The sequence below is a fragment of the Mchenga conophoros genome, linkage group LG1 (genome assembly GCF_057382185.1).
Source record: "Mchenga conophoros isolate Kocher_MC1m ecotype Shallow Benthic linkage group LG1, M_conophoros_male_GT1.1, whole genome shotgun sequence".
Classification (NCBI taxonomy): Eukaryota; Metazoa; Chordata; class Actinopteri; order Cichliformes; family Cichlidae; genus Mchenga; species Mchenga conophoros.
The window spans coordinates 20,812,217-20,837,339 of record NC_140526.1 but is presented as its reverse complement, the minus strand read 5'-3'; the positions used below and the strand labels follow the sequence as shown (position 1 = coordinate 20,837,339).

The 25,123-nt window shown below is 40.8% G+C and overlaps 1 protein-coding gene across 2 annotated transcripts; it reads right to left on the bottom strand.

Annotated features, from left to right (window-relative positions):
- Positions 1 to 155: 155 nt before the first annotated feature.
- Positions 156 to 24,098, bottom strand: usp47 (ubiquitin specific peptidase 47). 2 transcript variants are annotated; one of them, XM_085269770.1, is made up of 28 exons: positions 23,797 to 24,098; positions 18,695 to 18,889; positions 16,764 to 16,880; positions 13,269 to 13,422; positions 13,080 to 13,176; positions 12,842 to 12,987; positions 12,635 to 12,714; positions 10,405 to 10,554; positions 10,087 to 10,182; positions 9,843 to 9,995; positions 9,190 to 9,348; positions 8,714 to 8,845; positions 8,439 to 8,515; positions 7,906 to 7,961; positions 7,309 to 7,421; positions 7,106 to 7,207; positions 6,710 to 6,917; positions 6,391 to 6,506; positions 6,152 to 6,271; positions 5,202 to 6,003; positions 4,807 to 4,982; positions 4,641 to 4,721; positions 4,434 to 4,549; positions 4,209 to 4,327; positions 3,735 to 3,865; positions 3,581 to 3,628; positions 3,366 to 3,496; positions 156 to 1,755 (listed from the first exon to the last, which is right to left on the bottom strand). In XM_085269770.1, exons 1-28 carry the CDS (start codon positions 23,839 to 23,841, stop codon positions 1,581 to 1,583), a joined length of 4,095 nt encoding a protein of 1,364 aa, XP_085125896.1. In that variant the 5' UTR covers positions 23,842 to 24,098; the 3' UTR covers positions 156 to 1,580. The 2 variants fall into 2 exon arrangements, with proteins under 2 accessions (XP_085125896.1, XP_085125897.1); XM_085269771.1 differs by lacking the exons at positions 18,695 to 18,889; positions 23,797 to 24,098 and adding an exon at positions 17,222 to 17,376.
- Positions 24,099 to 25,123: the final 1,025 nt, after the last annotated feature.

Genomic DNA, 25,123 nt, shown 5'->3' with positions numbered 1-25,123 from the left:
AAGTGACAAACCCAGCCTCAAGGGGTCACAGTGCAGCAGGAAGGGCATCCAGTGTAAATTTTTATAAAGAAAAAAAAAAAATGTGTCAAGCTGGAAGTACAGCTAGTATAACATCCTAACGTGTTTTTATGAATTGGTTAGCAGTAAGAGAAAACTGCAGTTCTGAAAAAAGCACTTTAATTCATTTCTAAAATCATCTTAAACTATTTCCACACAGGATCTGAAATCTCAAAGAAATAAACAACAACAACAAAAAAAAAAGGTTCTCTTCTGATATTGGCATTTCTACAGTGAATAGCTGGTGGCAGCATCAGAGGCCCGGAAAGGAGGCCGTGATGCTGAGCTTTAGTCCTCAGAGCAGTTGCACAGGCAGACTGAGTCCAGCAGGCTTTCTACACCCGCTGGTGTCAGTCTATCAAGCAGCAGCAGGTAGAAGCGCCAAAAATCCAACCTCTGACTCTTGCCCAACACCCAGAGAGAGCTCTCTCCTCTCACACCACACACACACACACACACGTGGATGACACGAGACATGTACTGCAAGTTTCACATGGTGCAAGAAACAGATAAAGATATCCAATTTCTAAATTAAAGGTTAATGCAGACAACAGATGAGTGCCTGGTGCTTCACAAGACCTCTCTAAATGATTAAGTCTGAAGCAAAATAATAATTTACAAACAAACAACAAAACAAGGAGATTCTTAACATCGTCTACTTGGTTTTGTTTTATTATATTAAGTTTTAAAAAGGACTGATAGCCTATGTATCACTACATCTAGTGGAAGTGATGTGACAGAGGCAGAGCTCCTATAAAGCACATAGAGCAGCAGTAAAGACAACCCATATCAACACGTTACTCTGGCATTATAGGAGCATTAGAGGAGAAACAACTTTAGTTTACAATTTATTAATTGCTGCTTTTTCAATTCATCAATTCTTGAGAATGAATGGTTTCTCAATTTGTCAGGCAGTCTGAGTGAGTGAGGTTTGTCTCGGCAGAAGAGGTGAGACTGAGGAAGGCTGGATAAGTAGTTTTTTTTTTGTTTGTTTTTTAATTTAAAGGAAGATGTTCAACGTAAGATGATTCAGATTGATTTCTCCAACAAAGTGGTGCTCAGAAAGTGTGAGCACATGGATTTACAAGACGGCCACGGATGAATCATAATCAACACTATTGTCCAAAACACGGAGATGAACACACAGTGACGGGGAGGACAGTGAAAGAGCCTGATGTAAAAGTAGACTGGAGCCTTGAATAGTCAGGATGGATGCCTCCCAGACCGGTTTCACAGTCCTAGACTCTCCGCATCCATCCCTGAAGCTTTCACTTTTAATTGATTTGTCTATACAGCATCCAAATAGCTTTTGTACTTCCCTTTAATCTTTACAGTACAATACACTATAGTGCACAATAGGGTTTCTGAGCCTGGAGCTCAGGGTGGAGGGTGAGAGCACATAATCCTCACAGCGCTGCTCGATTTCAAGTCACTGTCGGGCCCGACATTCAGAGTCCCGCAGCCTGGATGCTCTGCTGCAGCACCCAGGCAAAACAAATAACCCACGAGTGTTTCTCCATGCCTCAGTCCTGCCCTGGGTCCTTTGCAGGGCCGCCGTCCAGGTAGATCTTGAGGGCCTTCTCTTTGCGTGGCGAGTAACTGACACGGTGTCCGGTTTTAAGCAGACGGCTGCTTTCCTTCTTCATTAGCTCGTTGCGCTCATCCTCTGACAACTCCAGAGGTTCTTCTGTGCTGTCCCTGCGCAGACAAAAGAGCACAAAAACATTGATGGAGGTCACAAATACTCCTAATATAATAAGATCATTAGAAGAACTCCATGGATGTCGCCATGTTTTAAAATTTTAAGGGAATAATGAATGAATGAAAAAAAAAAAAAAGAAAACATGTAAACTGAACTGAAACTTGAAGTCTTTTTTTTAAAGCTTAGTAGCTGCTTTCTTTAAAATATCTCTACTACTAGATACAGTTTTACAATTAAAGCCTGGATTACAACATAATTGGTTCAGAACATAGTAAGAAAGCTCAAATCTGCACTTGTACCACTGCCTTTTCAGTCATTAAAGAGTCAGTGATGGAAATCAGACCTGTCAGCACTGACCTCATGCGGTCTCATTTATTAGCTGCATTGATTTGTGATTAAAAAAATTTTTTTTTACCATCACAGCAAAGACAGATACAACTACCTGTACCTATGTCCACATTATAGGCAGAAAATTACATAAAAAAAAAAAGATTAATTACTTAATATACATTCACTAGCCACTTTATTAGGTACACTTTCCACCCCACTTTGCCTTCCTAACTGCCTTAATTCTTCATGCAGTAGATTCTACAAAGTGCTGAAAGATTCCTCAGATTTTGGTCAATACTGATATGACAGCATTAAAAAGCTGCTGCAAATTTGTCAGCCATGATATGCGCTAAGAAAATATCCCCACATCATCGCATCACCACCAAAAGTTCAGTTTTGGTGAGCATGTAGCCTTCTAGTGTCATTTGACATGCTGCATTTTTCTCACACGCTCTCATGATTACCTTGGTGTTGGTTGCAACATGTAGTCATTTGAGTTATTGTTGCCTTCCTACAAGTTTTAGCATCAACAAGCTATTTTTGAACTTGAGAAACTGGATATTTTAAATTTTCTCAGGCCATCCCTTTGTAAACTTAAAGAGATGGTTGTAAAACAAATAAATCCCAGATCAGTTTCAGACAAGTCTGTTTGGCTCCAACAATCATATCATATTGAAATCACGCTTAAATCACTGTTCTCCATTCACCAGACCATTATCTTCACTGTGTCTACCATAGCCAAAATGACAGAGTTGCTTACATGTAATTGGCTGATTAGATATTTGCGTAAACGAGCACGTGAATAGGTGTAACTAATGAAGTGGCCAGGGATTGTATTTAAGTTTCAATCCTAAACTGAGACCCTCTTGACTGAAAACATTTACTGATTCATTTGTGGTATTAAATGTATAAATATGAGAAGTCAAAAGCTAGGGGAAAAACCTAAAAAACAACAATGCTTCTAATGCAACAATATCATGTTTTATTCATTACTGAGTCAAAGCCAACCTGTAAAGCCATGTGTATAGTTTGCGTACATTTGTACTTTATATTAGATATTGAGATTAGGTGTTCAAATATTAAAGTTGTCTCTAATTCATATTAGATGCCAAAAATTCAACTCACATAAACATATTGAGTTTTTAATAGTCCGAGCGAATGCATGACTTATGACTTCTACTACAGTCCTCTCTGTTCATGAAATGATTTCACAAAAATACCAAAGACACAAACGCTGTACTTGAATGTGGACTTGTCCCAGTTTGTTTTTTTTTACCTGTAGAAGACCACCGCCCCATCATCACAGATGTAAAGAGGCCACACATTAAGGGTTGACACCTTGGGGTTCCAGTCTAAATCCTGATGGATTTCCAACACAGAAATATCACAAGGAAATGTCCCCCTACCCTGCAGAGACCAGATAGCAGTGTCATCAATACAAACATATTAGAAAAATCGGGTCCCAGGTTTCAGGTAATTACATCCACCTACCTTTGCAAACTCCAGGTTTTCCAATGGAATACCACTGATTTCACTAAGCTGCCAACAGAATAAAAACATTAGACACAGGAATACAACAGTTTCCCTCAGCTAAACACTGAACACAAGCTATGAGTAAAACACATTTGTCATGCAGCAGACAAACCTTCTCCTTGAGTTCCTCCACACTGCTGCTCTCCAGAATCACTTCCTGAAAAGGCCCCAGCTTCATTGTAGACGGGCTCCATCTCCGAGTCAGAACGGCCAACTGTGACATTGATTTCATCTTCTCTGGTTCTGAGAAACATTAGAGGCTGTGGATCAATCAACTGCACTTTAAATGAAACTTCAGTGAAAACAAATTTTCCTTCACTCTAGAACCAAATACACGTCATTTATTAATCTGTCTCCATGTGGCGTTTCACAGCATGTTAACAATTCAACAATCTGTTTTTGAGCCCCTGGAAACAGATGATTTAATGTTTGTTTTCTGTACCTTAAAGGAAATTATTTACTATACCTTTAAAGAAAAAGTTTATATTATTAGAACAGAACAAAACTAAAATAAGGTAGTTGAGGTACCCAAAGAAAAACCGCATAGTGAAGCAATGTTTAAAAGAAAGTGAAAAACACAAGTTACCATCAAGGACTTCAAGGAAAACCTCCCAGTTGGACGAAATGCTGATGTCTTCCTCATAAACGTGGTAATCCAAAAACACTGTGCCCGGATTCTTCCACGTCTTTTTCCTGAGGCGAACCCTGACCACACAGAGATAGATACATGCTGTTTTGTACACATGTTCATTTTACCTGAAGGGTAACTGTATCAACAGTCCTCTGAACTATGCAAAGCAAAGAATCTTACCTGTCAATGCTGAGGTCAAGTTTACACTGCTCTTTTAACTGAGGAAGCAGCTCCTCTTTAGACTGTCTGACAGTCATAGCCTTGGCAAACACCGTGTCCACTAGGAACTTGCAGGGCTGAGAAAACACCACAATTAATATATTTTATAACATAATGCTGTGCAGCTGTACAACAGTGTATGAGTAAGAAAAGTCTGTCAGTTCTTACCTCTGGTTCATTGACTAGTAGTTGATACACTTTCACTCTGTATTCACCCTTTTTAAGGGCTCTGCCTAGTCGAATGGTTATCTATGGATAGTGGCACAGTCTTTGTTGAGATATTTCCTTACTCTCAAGCAAACGACTTTAATCAAAGTAATACGTTTAAACTGACCTTATTATCGTCAGAGAACGATGAGAGTGTCTCGTTGAGCCGTACACTCTCAAACTCCTGGTTGTTGGCATACACCCTAAACACCTTGAACTGGGTCGAGGTGACGCCGACGTAGGGCTCCAAGTTCAGCTTAAATGCTGCTAATGTTATTCTCTTGTCCACATGAACCACCAAACCTGATGTAGATCACAAGAAACATCAATGTACCTTTTCTTTCCTTTTTAAAAAAAAAAAAAAAAAGATATACGTCAAGGATGCAAAACAGGTAAAGAATGTTTGCAATCCTCCCCCTTGAATGGAAGTAATTGCCCGTACCTGATTTTAAATGTAATTAAAACATAAATATACTAGCTATGGATGACAACTGCTTTTAAATGCATAATAAAAGTTTGTACATTTTTGTGAATTCCACGAGGCATCATCCTGAGAACAAGGCTCTGCTCTGAAGTACAGGTACTGGGCCTCTGCCTTGCTCTTTCCATTGTCGTCATATTCGCTGTCAGTTCCAGAGTCTTCCTCTGCAGTGTCCCAGGTCTCTTTTTTGCCCTCGTGGGCTTTGGAGCGCCGGCTACTCGTGATGCTGTGCGAGTCCAGGCCATTGGCCAGCTGGATTGGGCCGCTGTCTGCGTTACACAGTGTGTCACTGCTGTGACTGGAGCTCAGGATGTCACTGTCCACCGAGCTGGTGCTGCGGTCATTGTTCACTTCTGAGTCCGACCGCTCCTCACAGGCAAAGTGGTTCTCAGGGTCAGAGGAGGCGCCGCCGCTACCCGCAGACGTGGCCCTGATCCGATTCTCTAACTCTCTGTTGTCTGCAGCCACGCAGAGAGAAGAGTTTGAGTCCGCCTCTTGGGTTGGGGATTCGATATGTTCAAAGTCGCTGGCGTCAGAGCTTTTCTGGCTGTCACTGGTGCTGGAGCCCTGCTGCTGCTGCAGAGACAGATTCTTTAACTTTTCTGTGCTCTCCTCCAGGATAGCCTCTACAGATTTCCTGTTACCCTTTGCCCCCTCAGAGAGCACATCAGAGTCACTTCCTACTTTTTGGAAAAGAGTTCTGTTTGCCAAGGTACCAGGAGACTGCTCTGGTAGTAAGACTAACAGCCGGATCGTATTCCCGTGCCGATCCAACAGTTTCCACAAGAGCGAGTCAGTGAAAGGAACCTGATGATCGGTCAACTCAGAGCTCTCAACGAAAACCTGGTGAAAAACAATGGCCAACAAACAAATTAGCAAATTTCATGTAATAATAACATATATAATAAGACTTTGTGAAATTTAAAACAAGACTGAAACACAATAACGCACAAGACAGAACAACTGTCAAAGTTAGAAGAAAACAAGAGACCTTGTTGCTCCTGAAGAATCCCTCAGCCTTCAGTGTCTTGTTTGGGACATAGAGAAGCCGGAGGTCATTATAGCAGCGCTCCAGAACCACACGCATGGTCTCTGCAGAAAGCCCTGTAGCCTGGAAAGAAATGCACACAAAAACAGGCTTACATTAATATAACAGACACCACTATATTTGACAGTTTCCTGGGTAAATGGTTAAAACAAAACACTGTGAAGAGGCTAAGAGTAAGAAACCTGTGCAATAAGCTGTTTGAATTCAGTGATCGTCTGGTTCAAGTACGCCCGAACGCTGACGGGAGACGCGATGGTCTCGCTCTTCAGATTAACAACATGAACCTTCACCATCACCTCTGTGAACAAAAGAAGAATCATAAACACACCCACGCAGATAAACAGCAACTAAGTTGCTTGATACACACACTTACACCTGTCACCGGTGTGTATTTGTTTCTGATCATCACAGTTTGTCTGTTCAGACTCTGGCAACTCAGCTTTTATCATCCTGAAAACAGCACTATGTACAACAAGCAGTCAACAGTAGAAGATTACCGACCTCCAGGTTTGTAAGGCTGGAACACTTGATCTGGCCTGCGGGTTTCTAGAAGCAAGTCAAACATGTATGAAGACTTGACTCCTCCAAGGAGGAGGCCCATTGGTGTGTCCTCCTCTCCTTCATAAGAGCGCTCCAGGTACTCATGGAACTCATCATATTTTACCAAGCGACAGCAGTCCAGAGGGACAACTCCCTCAAGCTCCATCATCTGACATACAGAACACCCATTAAAGAAATTAGCAGCAAGTTTTGAAATCCAAACTCTAAAGTGAGTTTCTTTTCTTTTGCTATAATCACAGTAATGCTGTGTTGCAAAGTTAATGGAAGAAAGAAAATTGAATGCACCAAATGTCTTTCAAGATTCCTCCAAAAGTAACTGAAACAAATCTAACAAACCTTGTAGGCCATTTCTGTTGCTTCTCTGAGAGTTTTGTCTTTGTGCACTTCCAACTTGCTCTCCATCATCATCTTCACAGGATGCATGCAGAAGAGCTTGATCTAAAAAGTAAAGAGCATAAGACTACCAAAAAAAAAAAAAGAAAAAAAGAGAGAGACAGGGTATTAAATTATCCTTATAAATTAGGCAAACAGCCCAGCACCTTGCAAGTGTTGCGTTCAATCTCCCTCTGTCTCTTTTCTTGCTCTTCAGACTCTTTCTCCTTTTGAACCAAACGCTTTATGTGGTCTGGGAAGTCCTCCACGGCTAAAAACTCTGCAGACAATTCAGAGATTACACATTAAATCCAGTGGCATGAGGAAAACTACAGAGCTCAGGGTATGTATCAGAGTATGAAAAATGGGAAAATTATGACCACAAGACAAAGGCGAGAGGGCAAGCTGGTTCCTTTGCAACTGGTGCAACACAAAGTTTAAAAATAAGTTGCAAATACAGGCAAAAGCCTGGACAAGTTTAGTTCAGATGGATGGCAGATAGGGCACAGTGGAAACTTGTGTAAAGGATCTTCTTACGTGTAGTAGGTATCAGAAGACAAGTGAAATTGTTTTATTTAAACACTTTCCTTACAAAAAAACAAGTTAACAAAAGGCCAAACACATTCACTAGGTTACGACGAAAAGATGAAAACCTGTGACTTTTACAGTTTGGGAGTTTTTAATTCAGAAATGTGGAAAAACTGTCATTCTTGCTCTAATTTTTACATTTTCCTTAGCAAGACTTAATTGAATGAATTTCTTACTTGCATTCCTTGAAGGATCTTTCAGTCTATAAATCAGCATATATGCATTTGTAGAGCTGTTGGGAAGGTAAGAGGAAGGAGAAAACTATTACTTCAATAAAAACAAAATTACAAACACAAACGGGGGGAAAATAAAAGGTTTCACATTTAGAAACAGATGTGAATAACAAGATAAACACCATTCGTTTTCCAAAGTCAGTGTATTGGAAGCATTTGATGTGAGGGAGTCCTCTATCACAAAGTCAGCGACTCCTGGAAAAAACGTGCATTCCCTGACCAGTCGGAAAGTGGCTGCTGCCAGCCACAAGGTGAAACAAATCGCATGGAGATACACGGTGCTGCTTGAAAATCATCTCAAGATTGCTTTCTGCACAATATGATCGACCAAAGCAATGACATGGAGGTTTTTGGTACAGCACGAGCCTCCAGCAATCACTCACCACCTAGCCAAGAAATAGACATTTTTTCCCTGGGGCCAACTGGGGGTTGCCAACTGGTCTCAAGGCCTGTGACTGCTGTGGAACACAACTGACCTTGCAAAGGCACCGGAGAAATAGCCTCTGCTCCCTGAGGATCCCCCATATGTTTTCCTGATATCATCCTGGGTGATCTGTTTGACAAAAATGAACACAATGAAACAAAAAAAAACTATTCAACAGAGGTTACCACAATGACAATAAGCAGCATTTTAAATGGCAGTTGCAGTTGGCAGTTTTTGTTTTGGTCTAGTATATAGAAATGGCAAGCACTGCCTGACATTTACTTTCAGTAGGAAGCCAAAACGTGTCACTCAAGAGCAGAGACTGACCTTGCTAACGTGCTGATCGTTGAAACTGTACCACTGGCCATCACTGAAGGACTTGATACAGGCATAATAGTGCCCGCCCGCAGCGCTCCCAGAATGGACCATAACAGAAAACAGCTCAAAGGTCAGCAAACTCTGAGAAGAAATAGGGGAACACTGTTCAGTTAAAACAAATAATTGTGTTGCAGATTTCACTGTCGACATACTATATTTTTAGAGATACACACGTTCCCATATTTTGCCACTTTAAAGCAAAAATAGAGAATAATCACACATCTTTAGAACACTGTAAATAAAAGACGAATTTATATATTTAACAAGAACAGAGAAGTATAACATTTTTAGCTGACACTTGCAGAATAACAATCCCTCTTATTACTACACCGTTGGAAAATCAGGTACTTCCTTTTAATCTGTTGTCAGATACATTCTCACGTACAAACCAAGCACACCAAATCCATCTAAGTGAGGATGATCACCTTTGGCTTCAACACCCTCTCTGTGCTGCTGGTGCTGTCCAAGCAGATGCCCTCATCCACACAATCATCGGTGGAAAAATCGTTGCTCATCTGGTCGCTGTGGCAACTGCCTTCATTCTCTGCTCCGCTGTCAGTGCAGCTCTCGGTCTGAGGGGACTTCTACAGAGTAGGCAATTTGAAAAACAACACCAGAGTTAAAGGTGAATTCAAAAGATCAATTAGAAAAGAACTAATCCAGCGTAGAAATGTAGGACATTAAGAAACCAGCAAGCTGGTTAACATCTCAGTTGGTCAACATACACAAACCATGGTTTATGGCTGACTGAAGCCTGTCATGGCAGGACACAGCACAAGATTACACACAGGGCACCTTGACCCTCAACACTTGGAAAAATGTTTTTGTGGACTGATGAAACTAAGGTTGCACTGTTTGGGAAAAACATACAGCCCTACAATGAAGGCACCACATGATAACACAAAACCCATAATCCTAAGGTGATGCAGAGGGAGTGTCACTGGTTCTGCTTTGCTTCCTCCTTTAGCAGTCATAAAGGAGAAAATGAATTCCAAAATTGATTAAAAGGCATCCCATAGGATGAATCCAAATCAGTAATGACAATGACAGAGGCAGGTAAATTCAATGGTGCTCTCACCTCATCTTCCACATCAATAAATGGACTCATGTCAAGTTCCTCTGGGAAGGTCATGCGGTCATTAAGTTTGATGCGATGCATAGTGGTGTAGTCGAAATCAAACCTTTTCAACTGTAATGTCAGCAGGTAAGGAAAGTGCAGAAATCTCAGCCCCTGCGTGCGATGTCAGAAAATGAGAAGAGACATTAGCAAAACACTGTACTCTCTAATCATGACTTCCATGTTACATTTTTAGTATACTTACCTTACGGGCATCACATTTCTTTTTACAGCGTTCACAGAAATACTGGTTGGGCCCATCGAGTGTTTCTGGTTGTATGAATGCCTGTAATGCTTCCTCCTGTGGCATCAAAAAATAAATAAATAAATAAATAAATAAAAAATCATATCATGTAAATCAAATCAATTTAGAATAACAATTTAATATCAAATAGTTTGAAACTGTACCAAGTACTGAATTTAAAGTAACCTTTAAGCAACACTGAATTGCAAAGAGTTAATAAATGTTAAGTGCTGCTGTGATAAAGTATATGCTTAGAAGAACAAAGGGTGAGAAACACACCACACTGCCATAGGCTTGGCTGGCTCCAAAGGGTCTGATCACAAGAGGGATGTCCAGGTAAGTATCAATCCTCCAGCTCTCATAGCCACACTCCAGACAACGGACATAATCCTTCAGCTTTCCCTGGTACAACTGGTTGATCAGGTCAGCCTGAAGATAGGGAGAGAACAGTCAGGTTTCTCTGCCACATTTTACTTTAAAGAAAAATCAACTCAGGATACAAAATGGTCTGCTACCAATTTGCAACATTAGCTGTGAGACAATTTCTCTCTACTTCTGGAGAAGCAAGTGCTGACAGCAAAATGTAGTGGGATACAGAATAATTCTACTTTAGATTTGTTTCCCATAAACCTTCCTTTACCATACAACTCCGTCGGCAACTGCATATGAAAGTTTCTCAGGATAATAAAACACAACAGACAACAACAGGCCAAGGAGAGTATTTCTTTTTAGTCAGTTGCCATCTGTAGCTTTCTCCAGACAGCTGAAATGGCAGACACTGGACGAACCAGCGTAACTGTTAACACTGCACAACAAGCCCTCAACTTATCAGTCAGAGAAAGAAAAAAAATACTCAAAACAGAGAGTAACAGAAACCTAAAGTAAAGAAAGAATGAACCCAAGAGCTGCAGGAATGATTTTTATTTGATTAAAAACTTTGCTCTGGAACAAAAAAAATGTATGTCATTATTTATAAAAGTCATTAGGTATTAATTCTGGTCATGATGGTTTTGTCCCATTATTGAATCAAGAATCAATCAAACCATTTAGAAACGGTAAAAACACTTGTGTTGTATATTTAATATAAGTCTTTTCTACTGAGATTAATAAATATGGACCAAGATAGTTTTGCATTTTTTCATTAGTTTGGTTTCCTGAGAGAATTTGTTCATTTTCATTTGTTTAATTATTTTATTTATTGCCCCAAAACATTAAATGTTAGTTTTTTTTATTAGTTTCAGTCTTTTCCTGTTCTATACTTCTTAAATTGCACATTCTGATAAAGAGTCACATGGACATCCCAGTCTCTATAAACTGCACCATAGCCTCATTTTGCTGTGTTAACAAATGTATTCAAACTAATCCATCCATCCATCCTCCATTTATCATCTTCTTGGATTCGACACTGTAAGCAAAGGTGGCCCGACTTCCGTCTTTTCAGGCATCTCTTTCAACTCATCCAGGGAGAAAAAAAAAGCATCCCCAAGCCAGCAAAGAGATGCAATCTCTCCAGCGTGGCCTCCTGGTAGGAATTACCCTAAACACCTCACCTAGGAGGTACCCAGGAGGTATTCCCAGTCTGATGCCCAAACCACCTCAATTAGCTCCTTTTGATGAAGGAGAAGCATTTCTATTTCGAGTTCCTCACTCTACAGGTGAGAGTAAGATCGCAGATCTACCAGTAAATTGACAGCTTCTCTGTCATTCTCAGCTCTCTTCTCCACAACATATCGGTACAGCCTCCAAATCATCACCACACCAATCCGTCTCCCCTCATTCATGAATGAGATCCCAAGGCACTTCTCCACTGGGGGCAGCAATTTCCCTCCAACCACCCACCTTGGGCATTCTACTTTTTTCCAGCTGTCCAAACTGAGACTTAACCATTTTGTGTATCTTTTAAATACATTTTCGTTAATTTTGCAGGTACTTTCTTTTAATTAAAATGTGTTTACAAGCCAATTCCTAGTTTTTAGTTTCGTTTTAGTTAAGTATAATAACCGTGTTAGGATGCCAAAATAGAATTTAATGCAATCATCACTTATGGTTCACATGGCACATGTAGACTGGGGGAAAACTTAACTGTTTCCAGATATTTATGAATATATAAACTAAAGATTAGTAGAAGAAGAAAACTGGAGCTTGAAAGAAAAAATGTATAGTTTATATATCCTGTCATCAGTTTACTTTCTATGGCTGAAAACTACAAGTAAAAATCCCTTGTGGTATGAGATTTTTTTTTAATTTAATTTTTTTAAATAGCATTCACATGTACTTATGCTTGCGTTTACAGACCACATGGCTGCGCATTCGTACACTGGTCTAAGTGTTTGCCGTTTATAGCCTATTCCCGAGATAAGAAAAAGCTAACCCCAGGGCTTACTGGCACATTTCACTTTTTCCACAGTAGGCCTTTTGTTCCCATTCTGGGGGGAGTCTGAGCCTGGATGCAGATTTTTTTTTTGTTGTTGTTGTTAATAGTCTGAGAAAACTACTTGTTTTCTCCTACCTGCTCTGTTTGCTTCCACTTCTGCTCCAGGGCATCGAACATGACCCTGCACAGCTCCTGGACGTCATGTTGTTGCCAAGCTAAAAGCAAAAGCACAAAGAAAGAAAAAGTATAATTAAGTGTACAGACAGAGGCACATGGTCTTGTCCTCCATGAACATGCAAACCAGCCATGTGAGCCTACTCACAGGCAAGTACATAAGCTCACCCTCACTGCTGTCCCAGCCAAAGCTTCGCGTCACATCAGTAGTCTCAATTGCCCGTTTCTTACTAGTTTGCAACAGAACAAACAGTCTTTGCAGCTGGTAGGGAATACTGGTGACAGGATCCTCCTCTTGCTCCTCAAACTCCCAACTGAAGTCGAACAGCAGATATTTGAGAAATCTAAATCTATTATATGTGACAAGAGAATTTTCACAAAGTGATCCATAACCATGATTTCTTACTTGTAGAGTGCATTCCTAAACTCTGGGGTCATGAACAATGTTTGCAGCAGACTGTTCAAATAGCAAGTCATCGCTTGGTTGACCAAGCCCACATAACCTGTAAAGGCAGCAAGAGACAAGTAGTAAGTGATCGGTTGGAGATGTATAAAAGGAAAGGTGTCACATATTCAACATGTAACCAAACCTCACCCGTCTCAGACTTGCTAAGGATGGACGAGTAAGAGTAAGATGGACTGCTGTAGTCACCACTGCAGCCAGGAGTCCCATCTCTCAGTAGGGGTCCAATAAATCGTTCCTGGGAACTGTCATCTAGTCCACTGCTATCTGCTGTTCCTGACTCATCCTACAAACACAAACATGCCTTGTAATAACATCTTTCGTTCCCTTTCAGTCGATTCACTCGGTAAGTATGGGATATCGCGCCCTCGCGTGTCCTGGCTGAAGAAACCTTTATTCACGCCTTGAAGGCAGATGTCGGCCCAATGTGTCGCCGCTGCCGCACCGGTTGGCCACGATGACACCTCTCTTTTCTCCCTGTTTTGCCGTGCTGCTGAGAAGCTGCAGGTGGACTGGCCCTCTCCTCCGCCAGCTCAGAAGCCGTCGCAGTTCGCGGGTTTTTTCCTCCCACTGGAGCCCGCAACGGCCAAAAACTGCCTTCCCATGTTCCCAGACTTTCTCTGCAAGCTAACAGCATCATGGGACAAACCTCTGTCTACCAACGTCACTGTGCCTGGCTATGGACAGTACATGGAATTGGACGGCGCCAAGGGGGCTGGCTTAGCTAACCCACCCCCTATGGAGTCATCTCTGGCTGCTTATCTGTCCCGTCCCCACTCTGTTCGAGTGGAGAAGGGGTCCAGCAGCAGGGAGACGCTGCTTTTACCCCTCTGTTGCCGCACAAGAGGTGCCGCTTAAGTTCTGTTCAGGTTGTCAGCCCCAGAAGGCGCTGCACTTTCCTAACACTGTCTCCCAAGCACAAAACCCCTGCACACAAAATGCCTCAGGTAACTCCCTGTTCAGGTGTGTTAAATGTTCAGGTGACCACATCGAGTGTTCCCGCTGTTTTTCATTGTTGTGCCCCAGAAAAGGTGCCTCCAACAAAATGTATGAATGTACATGTTTCCATGTTACAATCAATAAAGAGTGTTGTTTATTCTCAAACAATCACAAATGCTCACAGAATGAGCCAGGTCAGGCAGGTGATGCAGTCCCCTGCAGACACACTGGGGGGCGACAACGCCCCGCCGACGGTGCTGCAGGTCAGCCAGCTGGCTGCTCACTTCCCTCAGTGGTGCGCTTGCGCCCCCTCTCCGTGGGTGCTGCGAACCGTTGCCATGGGTTACCGGTTGCAGTTCCAGGTCAAGCCACCATGATACTCAGAGAGGAAATAAAGGCGCTATTGCAGAAAAGAGCAATACGAGTGGTCCCCGCTTCGGAGACAGACAAAGGTTGGTACAGCCGTTATTTTGTTGTTCCGAAAAAAGGGGGAGGGCTTCGTCCCATCCTCGACCTGCGAGTCTTGAACACGTATCTACGAACGTACAGGTTCAAGATGCTAACACTCAGACAGCTCTTGAATGCGGTTGGCCCGGGAGATTGGTTTGCAACAATCGATCTAACAGATGCTTATTTTCATGTGGCTATACACCCGAAACACAGGCAGTTTCTGAAGTTTGCATTCAAGGGCGTAGCCTACGAATACCTAGTGCTGCCGTTCGGGGTGTCGCTCGCTCCTCGCACCTTTACGAAATATGCCGAGGCAGCACTAGCGCCCCTGAGCGAGAGGCATCCGCATCTTAGCCTACCTAGACGACTGGGCTCTCGTAGCTTGCTCCAGAGAGCAGGCGGAGACATAGCTGTCGCTGGTTCTGTCACACATTCAGACACTGGGGTTCTCTGTGAACTTTTAAAAGAGCTTGCTAATCCAGAGTCAGCAGATTACTTTTCTTGGTTCGGAAATATGCTCGCTTTCCAGCCGCGCACGTTTGTCGGAGCACAGAGTGGCCGCGTTTCATCGCTGCCTCGCTCAGTTTCAGCTGGGACACAGACTGCGTTTCCAGACGATATTAAGCTTGTTGGGCATGATGGCATCTATGATCGCCGTAGTGCCACTTGGACTGTTAAAAATGAGAGCGTTTCAACGCTGGACTCTCTCTCACCGTTTGTGTGCATCGCGTCACCTCCGTCTTGCATGCCAGCTCTCCGTCCTTGAGGGAGCCCATGCTGTTTCGCAAGGTGTCCACAGATGCTTCCCTAAGAGGGTGGGGAGCGCTGTGCGAGTGTGCATCAGTGAGAGGGATCTGGTCCGCAGCGCCAGCTGCACATCAACCACTTAGAGCTGTTAGCAGTGTTCTTAGCTCTAAAGCATTTCCGTCCAGTCCTGGAGGGCCAGCATGTCTCAGTCAGGATGGACAATTCAACAGTGGTATCTTACATAAAGAGGCAGGGAGGAACACGCTCTCTTCCCCTGTTGAAGCTGCGCACCAATGGCCAGACGTGCTCCTGTATGCATTTCCCCCAGTGGAAATGATATCTCCAGTTCTAGAGAGAGTGCGTCGGCATTCCCTCTCTCTGATTCTAGTGGCCCCTTGGTGGCCCACAAGGTCGTGGTATGCAGAGATAATCAGCCTGCTAGCAGCGAGTCTTTGGCAGCTTCCTCTCCGCAGGGATCTCCTCTCTCAGGCGGGAGGAAAAGTGTTTCATCCGCGCCCAGACCTGTGGCGCCTTCATGCTTACCTGCTGAGAGGTTAAACTTGATTGCTAAGGGTTTGCCACCTAGTGTGATAGCGACAATTCAGAGCGCTAGGGATTCATGTACTAGAGGCTTGTACGCTTACAAATGGCGAGCCTTCGAGCAATGGTACCAGGACTGCCACACGCTTCCATTTCAGTGCTCTATTGTGGATGTTTTGACATTCCTGCAGGAGCTGCTGGATAAGGGCCTTTCATTTTCGACAATTAAGGTTTATTTAGCCGCTATATCTGCTTGTCATATTGGCTTTAACGGGGTGACACTAGGTGCACATCCCCTCGCCATACGTTTTCTGAAAGGAGTTTGCCGGCTGAGGCCCGTGCTTAAGTCCAGTGTCCCTGCTTGGGACTTGTCTTTGGTGCTGGAGGCCCTTTGTAGCCCCCCGTTTGAACCCATTCAGTCTGTGGATATGAAATTTCTTTCATATAAGACTGAATTACTTCTCGCTTTGGCAAAGCGAGTGGGTGACCTTCATGCGCTGTCTGTGCATCCCTCCTGCATACAGTTCTCTCCTGATGGCCACAAGGTCGTATTGCGTCCAAATGCTGCCTATTTTCCCAAGATCATGCCACAAGGTGGCCCCACTGAGCAGTTTGGCTCGGTGAAGAGCAGCTATCGAACTGAGGGATGACTGTGATGACAGCGGCTATATGTGCAGGCGGGGCCGTGCGTGTGTCATTACATGTCATCTGCCTTAAAGGCGTGAATAAAGGTTTCTTCAGCCAGGACACGCGAGGGCGTGATATCCCATACTTATGTGTTGTACCTCGTTCCTCTCCTTCAGGGAACAGAAGTTACAGACATAACTATTCGTTTCCAGTTAGAGTGTTTAGCGTGTTAGTAGATTCTGTAGGGAAATAATTATAGATTTCTTTTTAAAGATTATTTAAGAAATTATGAATCATTATCTTAATTTATTCTTAAACACTCACAGATGCAATCTGGGGCTGCTCTCCATCTTTATCTGTAAGCTGGAGGAAATTCCTCTTACCACCAGGTTCAAACCCAGACTCTGAGAGGGACATCTCACTGCTATGGTCAAGCGGTGCCTAGAGAAAGCAAATAAACACAATATGAACAGACAAGTTTCACAGAGGTCAACAATGCCTGGACAGCAGTAAACACATGCAATCTTTTTTATTCGATATTTAGTTTAAGCAAAATGTCAACTTAAGTCAACTCAGTCTACTATACATAAAAAGACCTTACAATATTATAAAGACCAAACAAACTACTCCCTTTGCGTAAACAGTGGAGCAGAAAACCTTCCTTTTAGCACCAAGAAAACTTCAGTAGAACCACTCTACGGGCTAGCAGCCATCTGGTTTGAACGGTCAAAGCAGATGGCTGCAGGCTAGCTGTTTACAAACTATAAAGTGGATGAACTCACCGGAAGAGTTAAAGTCCTACTGAATTCATTTTCAGCTAATTCCATGTATTGTTGTTAACAAGGAAAGCCTCTGCAGCCAACATGTGAACAACGCTACCTAGGTTTCTCCGGGCCAAGCTGAGGATGAGCAAGCAAAGTGCTGCAGTGGGAACAAGCAGTGGCTTAATCCACTGACCTACTCAGTGAGATAACAACAGGCAGCACCTGGGCTTTGGCCTGGGTCAGCAACAGGATTAGCAAGGGCTCATTTAAGAAAAGGGAATAATGTGTACACACAGATCCAACAGTACAAAACTCATCACTGATTAAACATATTAGGAAAGTCAGTTTTAGCAACAGTATTTTTACTTGTTTGCATTTTGTAGCAGTTGTAAAATGTAAATTTACATGTAATGACAGGGTACAAAAATCTATTATCAGCTGATGTCGTGGTACTGTCCTAGCAATAAAGAAGGTAAAAGAGCTACATTGTGTCTCAAATGAAACATGCGTGAGAATAAACTATAAACAAAGATTGGGAGCCATTATTATGAATCACATCAACGTTCACCAGAATTAGTCAAGCTACACTCAAGTCACTTTAAAGCTGCTGCCGATATTTTCTTTTTGGCCAACTGGAGGGCAACAGAGGTTGAAAGAAAAAAAAAGAAAAAGAAAACTGTCACAATAAACCATGATATAAAAGTGTTTTTACCCAACAAACTGCCAGTTTTCTGCATGTTGCACCACTGCCTTTTTTTTTTTTTTTACTTGTTTCATTAAAGCTGTTTTTAGTCAAGTGACAAATGATAAGTAAGACAAATAAGTCTTACTATAATTTCTTATTGACTCATATTTTACCTCTTTTGTTTTAACTCTGTCATTGTACCCAAACAGTAGAGAAGCACTGTGGGATACCTACAATTACCCAAACTGATTTTTTGTGTGTGTCACTGACTGAAAATCAGGTGCAACAGTAAAAGTTAATGAGAGGAGTGAAACTAATTTTGTTTGGTCTGTTTAAACTGATCTCTGGTTCATTTTCCCTTTTGATGTAGTTAGTTGGTGCAGATGCGAGCACAATAATCGCACTCAATGGAGAAGAAGTGACCGTCAGAAGGAGGTGGTTCCTGGTCTGATTTCGAATGAACTCCATCCAGGGAGGCTCATTTATGGTGAGAATGTCAATCAACCCAACTACCACTGCAAGTTTGAGCTAAACATCTTCCTGTAGCGACGTATGCACCAGGGTACCATAGATATCCAGAGTCCACAAACTATGGTAGCTTGCCTGCTACACAGTTTTACCCAAGATAAACACTATAAACATGAATGAGTAAATATTCAATGTTATACACTAGTTCCGAACACAGCACCTTAATCCTGCATTTACTTTTATTTCTGCTTTTTCCAGACACATCTGCTAATGTCTGCTGATGCTAAACCCACGTTACTCTCCATAGCAAAACAAAGCTAAACTGATGAATTACTAACCATGTCTTGTGTATTTCCCCATGCAAGTCCAAAAGTGCCATTTACGTATCCTGCTTTGTGAGCGACATCTTCATAAAGTTTGGAGAGGGTGGTGGAAGCAGGCAGGTTGAGAGTCAGCCGTTCGTTCACCGTCTTCGCGCTGGTGATGTCCTGAATTATACACAGCGCTCTGGGCTCCTCGGCTGCATTTTGGATCTGCAAATAAATAAAGAAAAAGATATAAACATTATTTTCTGACTTGTTTGTTTTCCAATGAAGAGCTAAACATTTAAAAAAGAAAACACAAAAAACGTTAAAGCTGTGCTACAAAGGTCATTAATAACATGCCAGTTAATGCTCGGTTTTGGTTTTGTTGGTTGTAATTTCATGCACAATATTAATTTTTTTTTTTTTTTTTTTTTTTTTTTTTTTTAAACACAAAGTACCCTGCTGTGGATTTTCAAAGGATTTCCATTCCCATATTTTCACCACACCTGGATCACCATGTAGTGTATTGAGTCCAACTCACCTTTCTACCAAAGTATAATGGATTCACTAAATCATATCAAATTAATAATATAATTATCGGGCATATATTAGGAAAAGAAGAAGATATTTAAAATGTAAAAATAGATTTTTTTCTGTATCTTAAAGGCCACTTTAACACTGGTGCTTTGAGTTATACAGGTTATTATTACAATCGGTATAAAACATGTTTCAAACCTAAACTAAAAGCAATTAAACTAACCACCGTTGGAATATTAGTCTGTTAAAAGCTCTGAGTTTCTCAGTTTTTATATTAAATACTTCCAACAGAATTACTTACTTGCTTTCTTCTTCAAAATTAAAGTTTTGAAAAAAAAAACTATAACAAGATAACAAAACAACAAAACTGATGTGGTAGACATGCAGTAATTTGACTTCAAGTATAACAGACTTGCAAAAGTAGCTCTTGTTCTCTTTTTTGCAATTGTGGTTTATCAGGGCTCGATACTGAAACCGCTTTACTGAAACCTCTTTTCAAAAAGTGTTTACGACACATGACTGGCTGATTTTTTCTACACTAAACCTCCCAACACATGACTGGATAAGGTGGGCAGTTGGTTGATTCCGGTGGACAGAACAACCACTTGTCAGATTTCTCCTACATACTCCACAATCTGCTTCAACAACATGCCATGCAATCGCTCACTCATGCTTAATTTTAAAGCAAAAAACAAAAACAAAAATAGTCAGGTGGAACAGGAGTTTCAAGAAGCATTGAGTCATTTCAACTAAACACTCCTCATAGTTTGCTTTGTGACTGGTCTGGTATGTAGTGTTCCCAGTCAGGGACAAATCACCTGCAGACTAAAAGCCAACCTTTCTTAAGAACTTGAGCAGCAAAATCTGGCAGAAAAGGTCACTCACCAAGCAAGAAAAGGTCTAGGCACTGAAGAGTAATGCCAAAGTGTTTTAGTTTAGCTTACTTACCTGTTAAGTATCAAATGAAATAAAACAACTAGGTTAAAATAACATATAAACCCTTTAAAGTTTCAGATACGTTAACTGGGAGTGCAGACTGTAACTGTTACATTTTAAACAGTAAAAGCTGGCAAGTACCACCCCGCCCAAAATGACAAAGTTTTCATTTCTATTACCAGATATTGTTTAGATATTAAAACAACACAAAGCGAATGCACTAAATTATATTTCAGAAAAAGCATTTACCAGTAGATAAAAGTGACACCAATTTATGATTAAAATGCAACACGAAATTATTTAGTTTTCCTGTAAATGTGCACCATGCTAATAAATTATTTGTCTGCTAATCATTATTTAATTCCCTTTCTCTTTGATTATTGAAAAAGGTGGTACTTGTTTAAGCTGGTTTCTAGTTTAACAACATGCGTCGAGCTTTGTTCTAGTATAATAGTCATCATGGCTACTGCTTCATGCATCCATTTACCACCATGCTCGATTGTGTACACACTCTCCTATATCAAACACACCTGAGAAATCCTCTTCATTTCATCAAAAATACTTTGTCTGCAACTCCAAAATACACCCTGATAATATGTGGAGATAGTTGAGGGTGAAGAACAACTTAAAACACATAGAACAAGTAAATTAAGTTGTAAAACATGTCATTTGGTTGGAAAACAATTGAGCTGTTTTCTAAAAACCTACAAATGCAACAATAATAATAATATATATTCAAATAATTGCACTTTTTGCAGCCTTTTTGTATGTGTGATCTTAGCAAAATGTGACTGCCAGCGCCTACAAAGACGCTGCTGCAGCTGACAACACACAAGTGTATTATGAGATTAAAGGTTATTTTTACCATGGATATAATCACATGAAGCTACAGGTACAGCATAACACAGGCAGCATATTACAGAAATATTTTAAAGACACAAAAATTAGACATTTGAAAAATGAGGAAATCAGTACCTATGAACTAATTCAGTAACTACAAATGAAGGTTACTTAAATAAAATATAAAGTCTTCAATGAAATAAACAAAGTGAAATGAATTTAAATCCACATTTCTAGTAAACTTTAACAAGTAACCATGAAGTTAGACTACAGTGATTTTTTTTGGTTCAACTGTTATTGGAGAGCTATGTCAACTGCCAATTTATAAATCATATTTGAGAACTGCACCAAAAAAAAAAAAAAAAAAAAAAAAAAAAAAAAAAAGACAAGAAAAGGGCTTGGTTGTCAACCTTCATCATTTAAATGCAAGTATTATACCCACTGTTTATTGTATCGGCAAAGGGATCATTGGGACAGTGCTTTTTGTTATAAGTCTACACAGCAGAACTATTAAATACCCCAAGCCATTCACTTAACATTTACCACAGTTGACGTAGAGCTGCATGTGAGTGTCATTACATGAAAGAGGTGGTTAATTAGCCTTTTCTCCTCACTCGTGTTTTATTTAACTCGAAACAACATATAAATAGAGTTCCCTCTGACTTCCTTTATCCCAGGATATCCCACCTCAACTTCCACCTATTCTCAATGCCAGCTGCAGTTTACATTACCTTCACCACAGCAGGCCAACATACATCTCAAATATATCTTAATATTTTTATGGTCAGGATGCAAGTTTTAGATGCAAAATACTCTTTAGATCCAAAATGCACAAAGCTGGTTATCGATTCACTAATGAAGGAAGATAGAACTATAATATTTGAAAACTATGAAGATTAAACACATAATACAGACTAAAAGAACACAGCAGCTGCAGACAAAGCAGCAGTAAGTGATGAAAAGCACTGCACGGCAGTTTAGTATTAAATGTGTGAGCACTTTAAGCACTTTGGCCAACAAGACTGGAGATGAGCTAGCAAATCGGCTAATAAACTTTAGCCAATTTGAAATCAGGATAGAAAGCAAGAAAAAAATACCAACTGTACAAGTTGACAGCCTCATCAATATCACAGTACATAATGGTCTAGAAAAGCAAATGTTTGATTAAATTAATGTTTAAAACATAGTTGGAAAAAGAAGACTCATTAAAAAAAATTCTAAAACCTATCCTTTCACAAAGATCCAAGGATCTTCCAGGAATGGTGACACTATTTTCCTGAGATTTGATCAGCCAGTGGTTGGTAATTTCATACTTGTTGGTTTTTAATCTGGAATCTCACCTGTTCCCAGCACAAGTAACCATGACGTTATACATCAGTAGGAAGTAAACCGCCTTCACAGTACAAAAGCCCAGGGTACATGGATAAGCAGAAACCCTGCTCCATCGTACATTGCTCAGGCACCAAGGAGGTATAACGGCAAAGAAATAATGGTTACATTATTAACCATTATTAATAATAATGGTTACAGTATTTCTTACTGAAGAAATACTATTTCTTACTGAAAAGCTACAGTCAACCTTATTGTCAAAAGACTTGACTTTACTCCAAAAGGTGTATCATTACTATGCGAGAAAATAGGCTGTAGGCTCGCTTATCAAATAGGGTCCTAATGTTAAATGGACGCCTGACAAATTGCTCTGAGCCCAATATAAAAGAAACAAAGTAAAAACACACCCTTAAAAATAATGGTGTAACGCATTAAATGGATATGACTGCTATGTTAGCAGTACGGTATATGATGTTTACCTTAACCCATCCTGTTAACATGTGAGCTAACATATCAGTAATCAAATCTGACTACCGTCACTGCCGTTGATCAAAGAGACTATTCATTTTATTCCTGTTTGAATAAGAAGGCACTGCTAATGTTAACATTAAGACTTTGCACGTTAACTGAGCTCCAAACTAGAAACATAAAAATTCTAAGTAACTTATCTTCAGCAATAAAAGAGGTTATCGACGATGTTAAAAAATAAACAAAGAACGATCAATTTATTCTGAGATAAACGCTAATGTTGTTAAACACATCTATCAGTAGCGTAGCTAGTCAATTCCGCTAACATTAGCGTTAGCTTGTCAATTTGTCTTGCTAGCACTGACGTTTACATTCAAAGTAGAAGTTTTACTTAAAAACAACCTGTAAATGATTCCAAGAAGGGTTTGAAATATATATCTGTAAAACTATTGTTTGGGGTCGACGGGGTTTCAGCACTGCTTGCCATTTGCAATTGGTTGGGGAACTTCAAAAACATCTAGATTAGCCGGAGTTGTTGCCACTGATCAGATTTAAGAAGCTAACAGCGCTTGCTAGCTAAATCCCACAAGCTAATGTTATGCTAGTAAGCTAACTGATGTTGACAAATGCCTTCGTTTGACGGGACAACATAATGTCATTAGCAACAATGGAAAAGGTTGGGTATTTTAGTGACCATAAAGCCATGTCTCGAGTCTAAACAGTTAAATGGTAATTATGATAACGCTTTTGCTACCTAAAATGTTCTCCGTCTGAAATGCATCGAAAGTAGCCGCTAACTAACGTTAGCAGATGCGTTAGTTAGCCATGTCATGATAGGCCGTCCAAGTCATATTTGGCTAACTGTTAGCAGCTCAGAGATAGTCAATTAAAGACGGGGTAAGATCGCAAACTTCAAAAGTGCTGCAGAAAGTTTTGCATCATTAATGTGCATGGTCTGTAAAGGTGACAGCTAATGCCCAGAGAGGCTGACTCTCCGACCTGGACACGGTCCATAATAACCTCACCTCTTTGGGTACGAACTGGTTCTCCTCGCTAGGCACCATTTCCATTTGTGCGACAGTTTAGACAAGCATCTATCCGGACAGGGATGTCAGCGAACAAACTTTGCAGCGGTCAACACAAACATTGTTTGTGGTCGGTTTGTTAGAAGTTTGGATGCTTAAATACCAAAATTAAACTTGCCAAAACTTGTAGGCTTATCAAAGTGAAATCGCAACACTCTCGGTTACACTACCCCCAGCACAAAGTGTCGTGCTATAAATGGAGAAAAATGGCCGGTGTTTTTACTCCGCGAGACTTCACTCAGGGAGCTCTGGCGTCACTTTCCATACAGATAAGCGTGCGTGATGCGGACAGGATGACGTCGGCGAGTGTGCGTGTTTTCGCTTGTTTTCGTTAAAGGGCAGAGATGACAGATATACAGTACAAGCGCACAGTTTGTGTATGAGAGAGATGTGTGAATTTAATTTCTACTATGTAATATATTAATTGTCATGTTATTATCAGATTAAGATAAAAAATAGCACAAGATGTGCCTACTTTTATGGTTTAATAAATTCAAAACTTTATTGATATTATTTTCACTCTAAATGTAAATGATGGCGTGGGTTTGACTGTAGGCTCATCTGCGCCACTTGGCTTCTAATAATCCTCCCATGTAGAATCTCAAGCCTGTAGCCTGTTGGGCCTAAACTACTAATATAATGAAAGGATTTCACTATACAATTGTGCATACATATATATAATGACATAGTGGGGCATCAGCGTGGTTAGCAGTGGTTCCTTCACAGCAAGAAGGTCCTTGTTTTGAATCCACCAGGCAGCTATGCATTCTTGTATGAGGTTTGCATGTTCAACCAGCTCTCTCCAGGCACTCCAGATTCCTCCCATAGTCCGAAAACATGAATAGAGTTAAGTTAATTTTTTATTCTAAATTGACCCTTGGGGATAAATAAAGTCTTTCTGATTCTGATTCTGTGATTGTGATTCTGCTCCAGATCTCAACCTGAATAAAACCCCAGACCCAGAGATGAAATTAATAATGAGCAGAATCGACAGAATCGAGTTAAGATTACTGATGTGGCCCAGTCCCGTTTTCTCATGTGGCTCCTTGGAAAAATGAACAGCCAACCCCTTTGCTTTGTTCTTATGTTTCTTGTATTTTGCACACCTCTGTTGCTTGTGAAGCTTGCACACAAGAATTTCATGCACATGTGCTGTACCAGTGTACCAGCGCATGTGATGTGACAATAAAAGTGATTTGATTTGATTTGAGCTTGGTGGAGCTCAATGACAACAAAAATCACAAGGTGCACGCTTAGTATACCTGTC

Bases quoted from the DNA above. Each gene is read 5' to 3' on its own strand.
- usp47 (XM_085269770.1), bottom strand. From the start codon at position 23,841: ATGGAAATGGTGCCTAGCGAGGAGAACCAGTTCGTACCCAAAGAG. The intron at 16,881-18,694 runs GTTAGTAATTCA...TGCTTTCTCTAG, and splicing joins GGGGAAATACACAAGACATG to GCACCGCTTGACCATAGCAG. The intron at 3,866-4,208 runs GTAACTTGTGTT...AATGTTTCTCAG, and splicing joins TTTCCTTGAAGTCCTTGATG to AACCAGAGAAGATGAAATCA.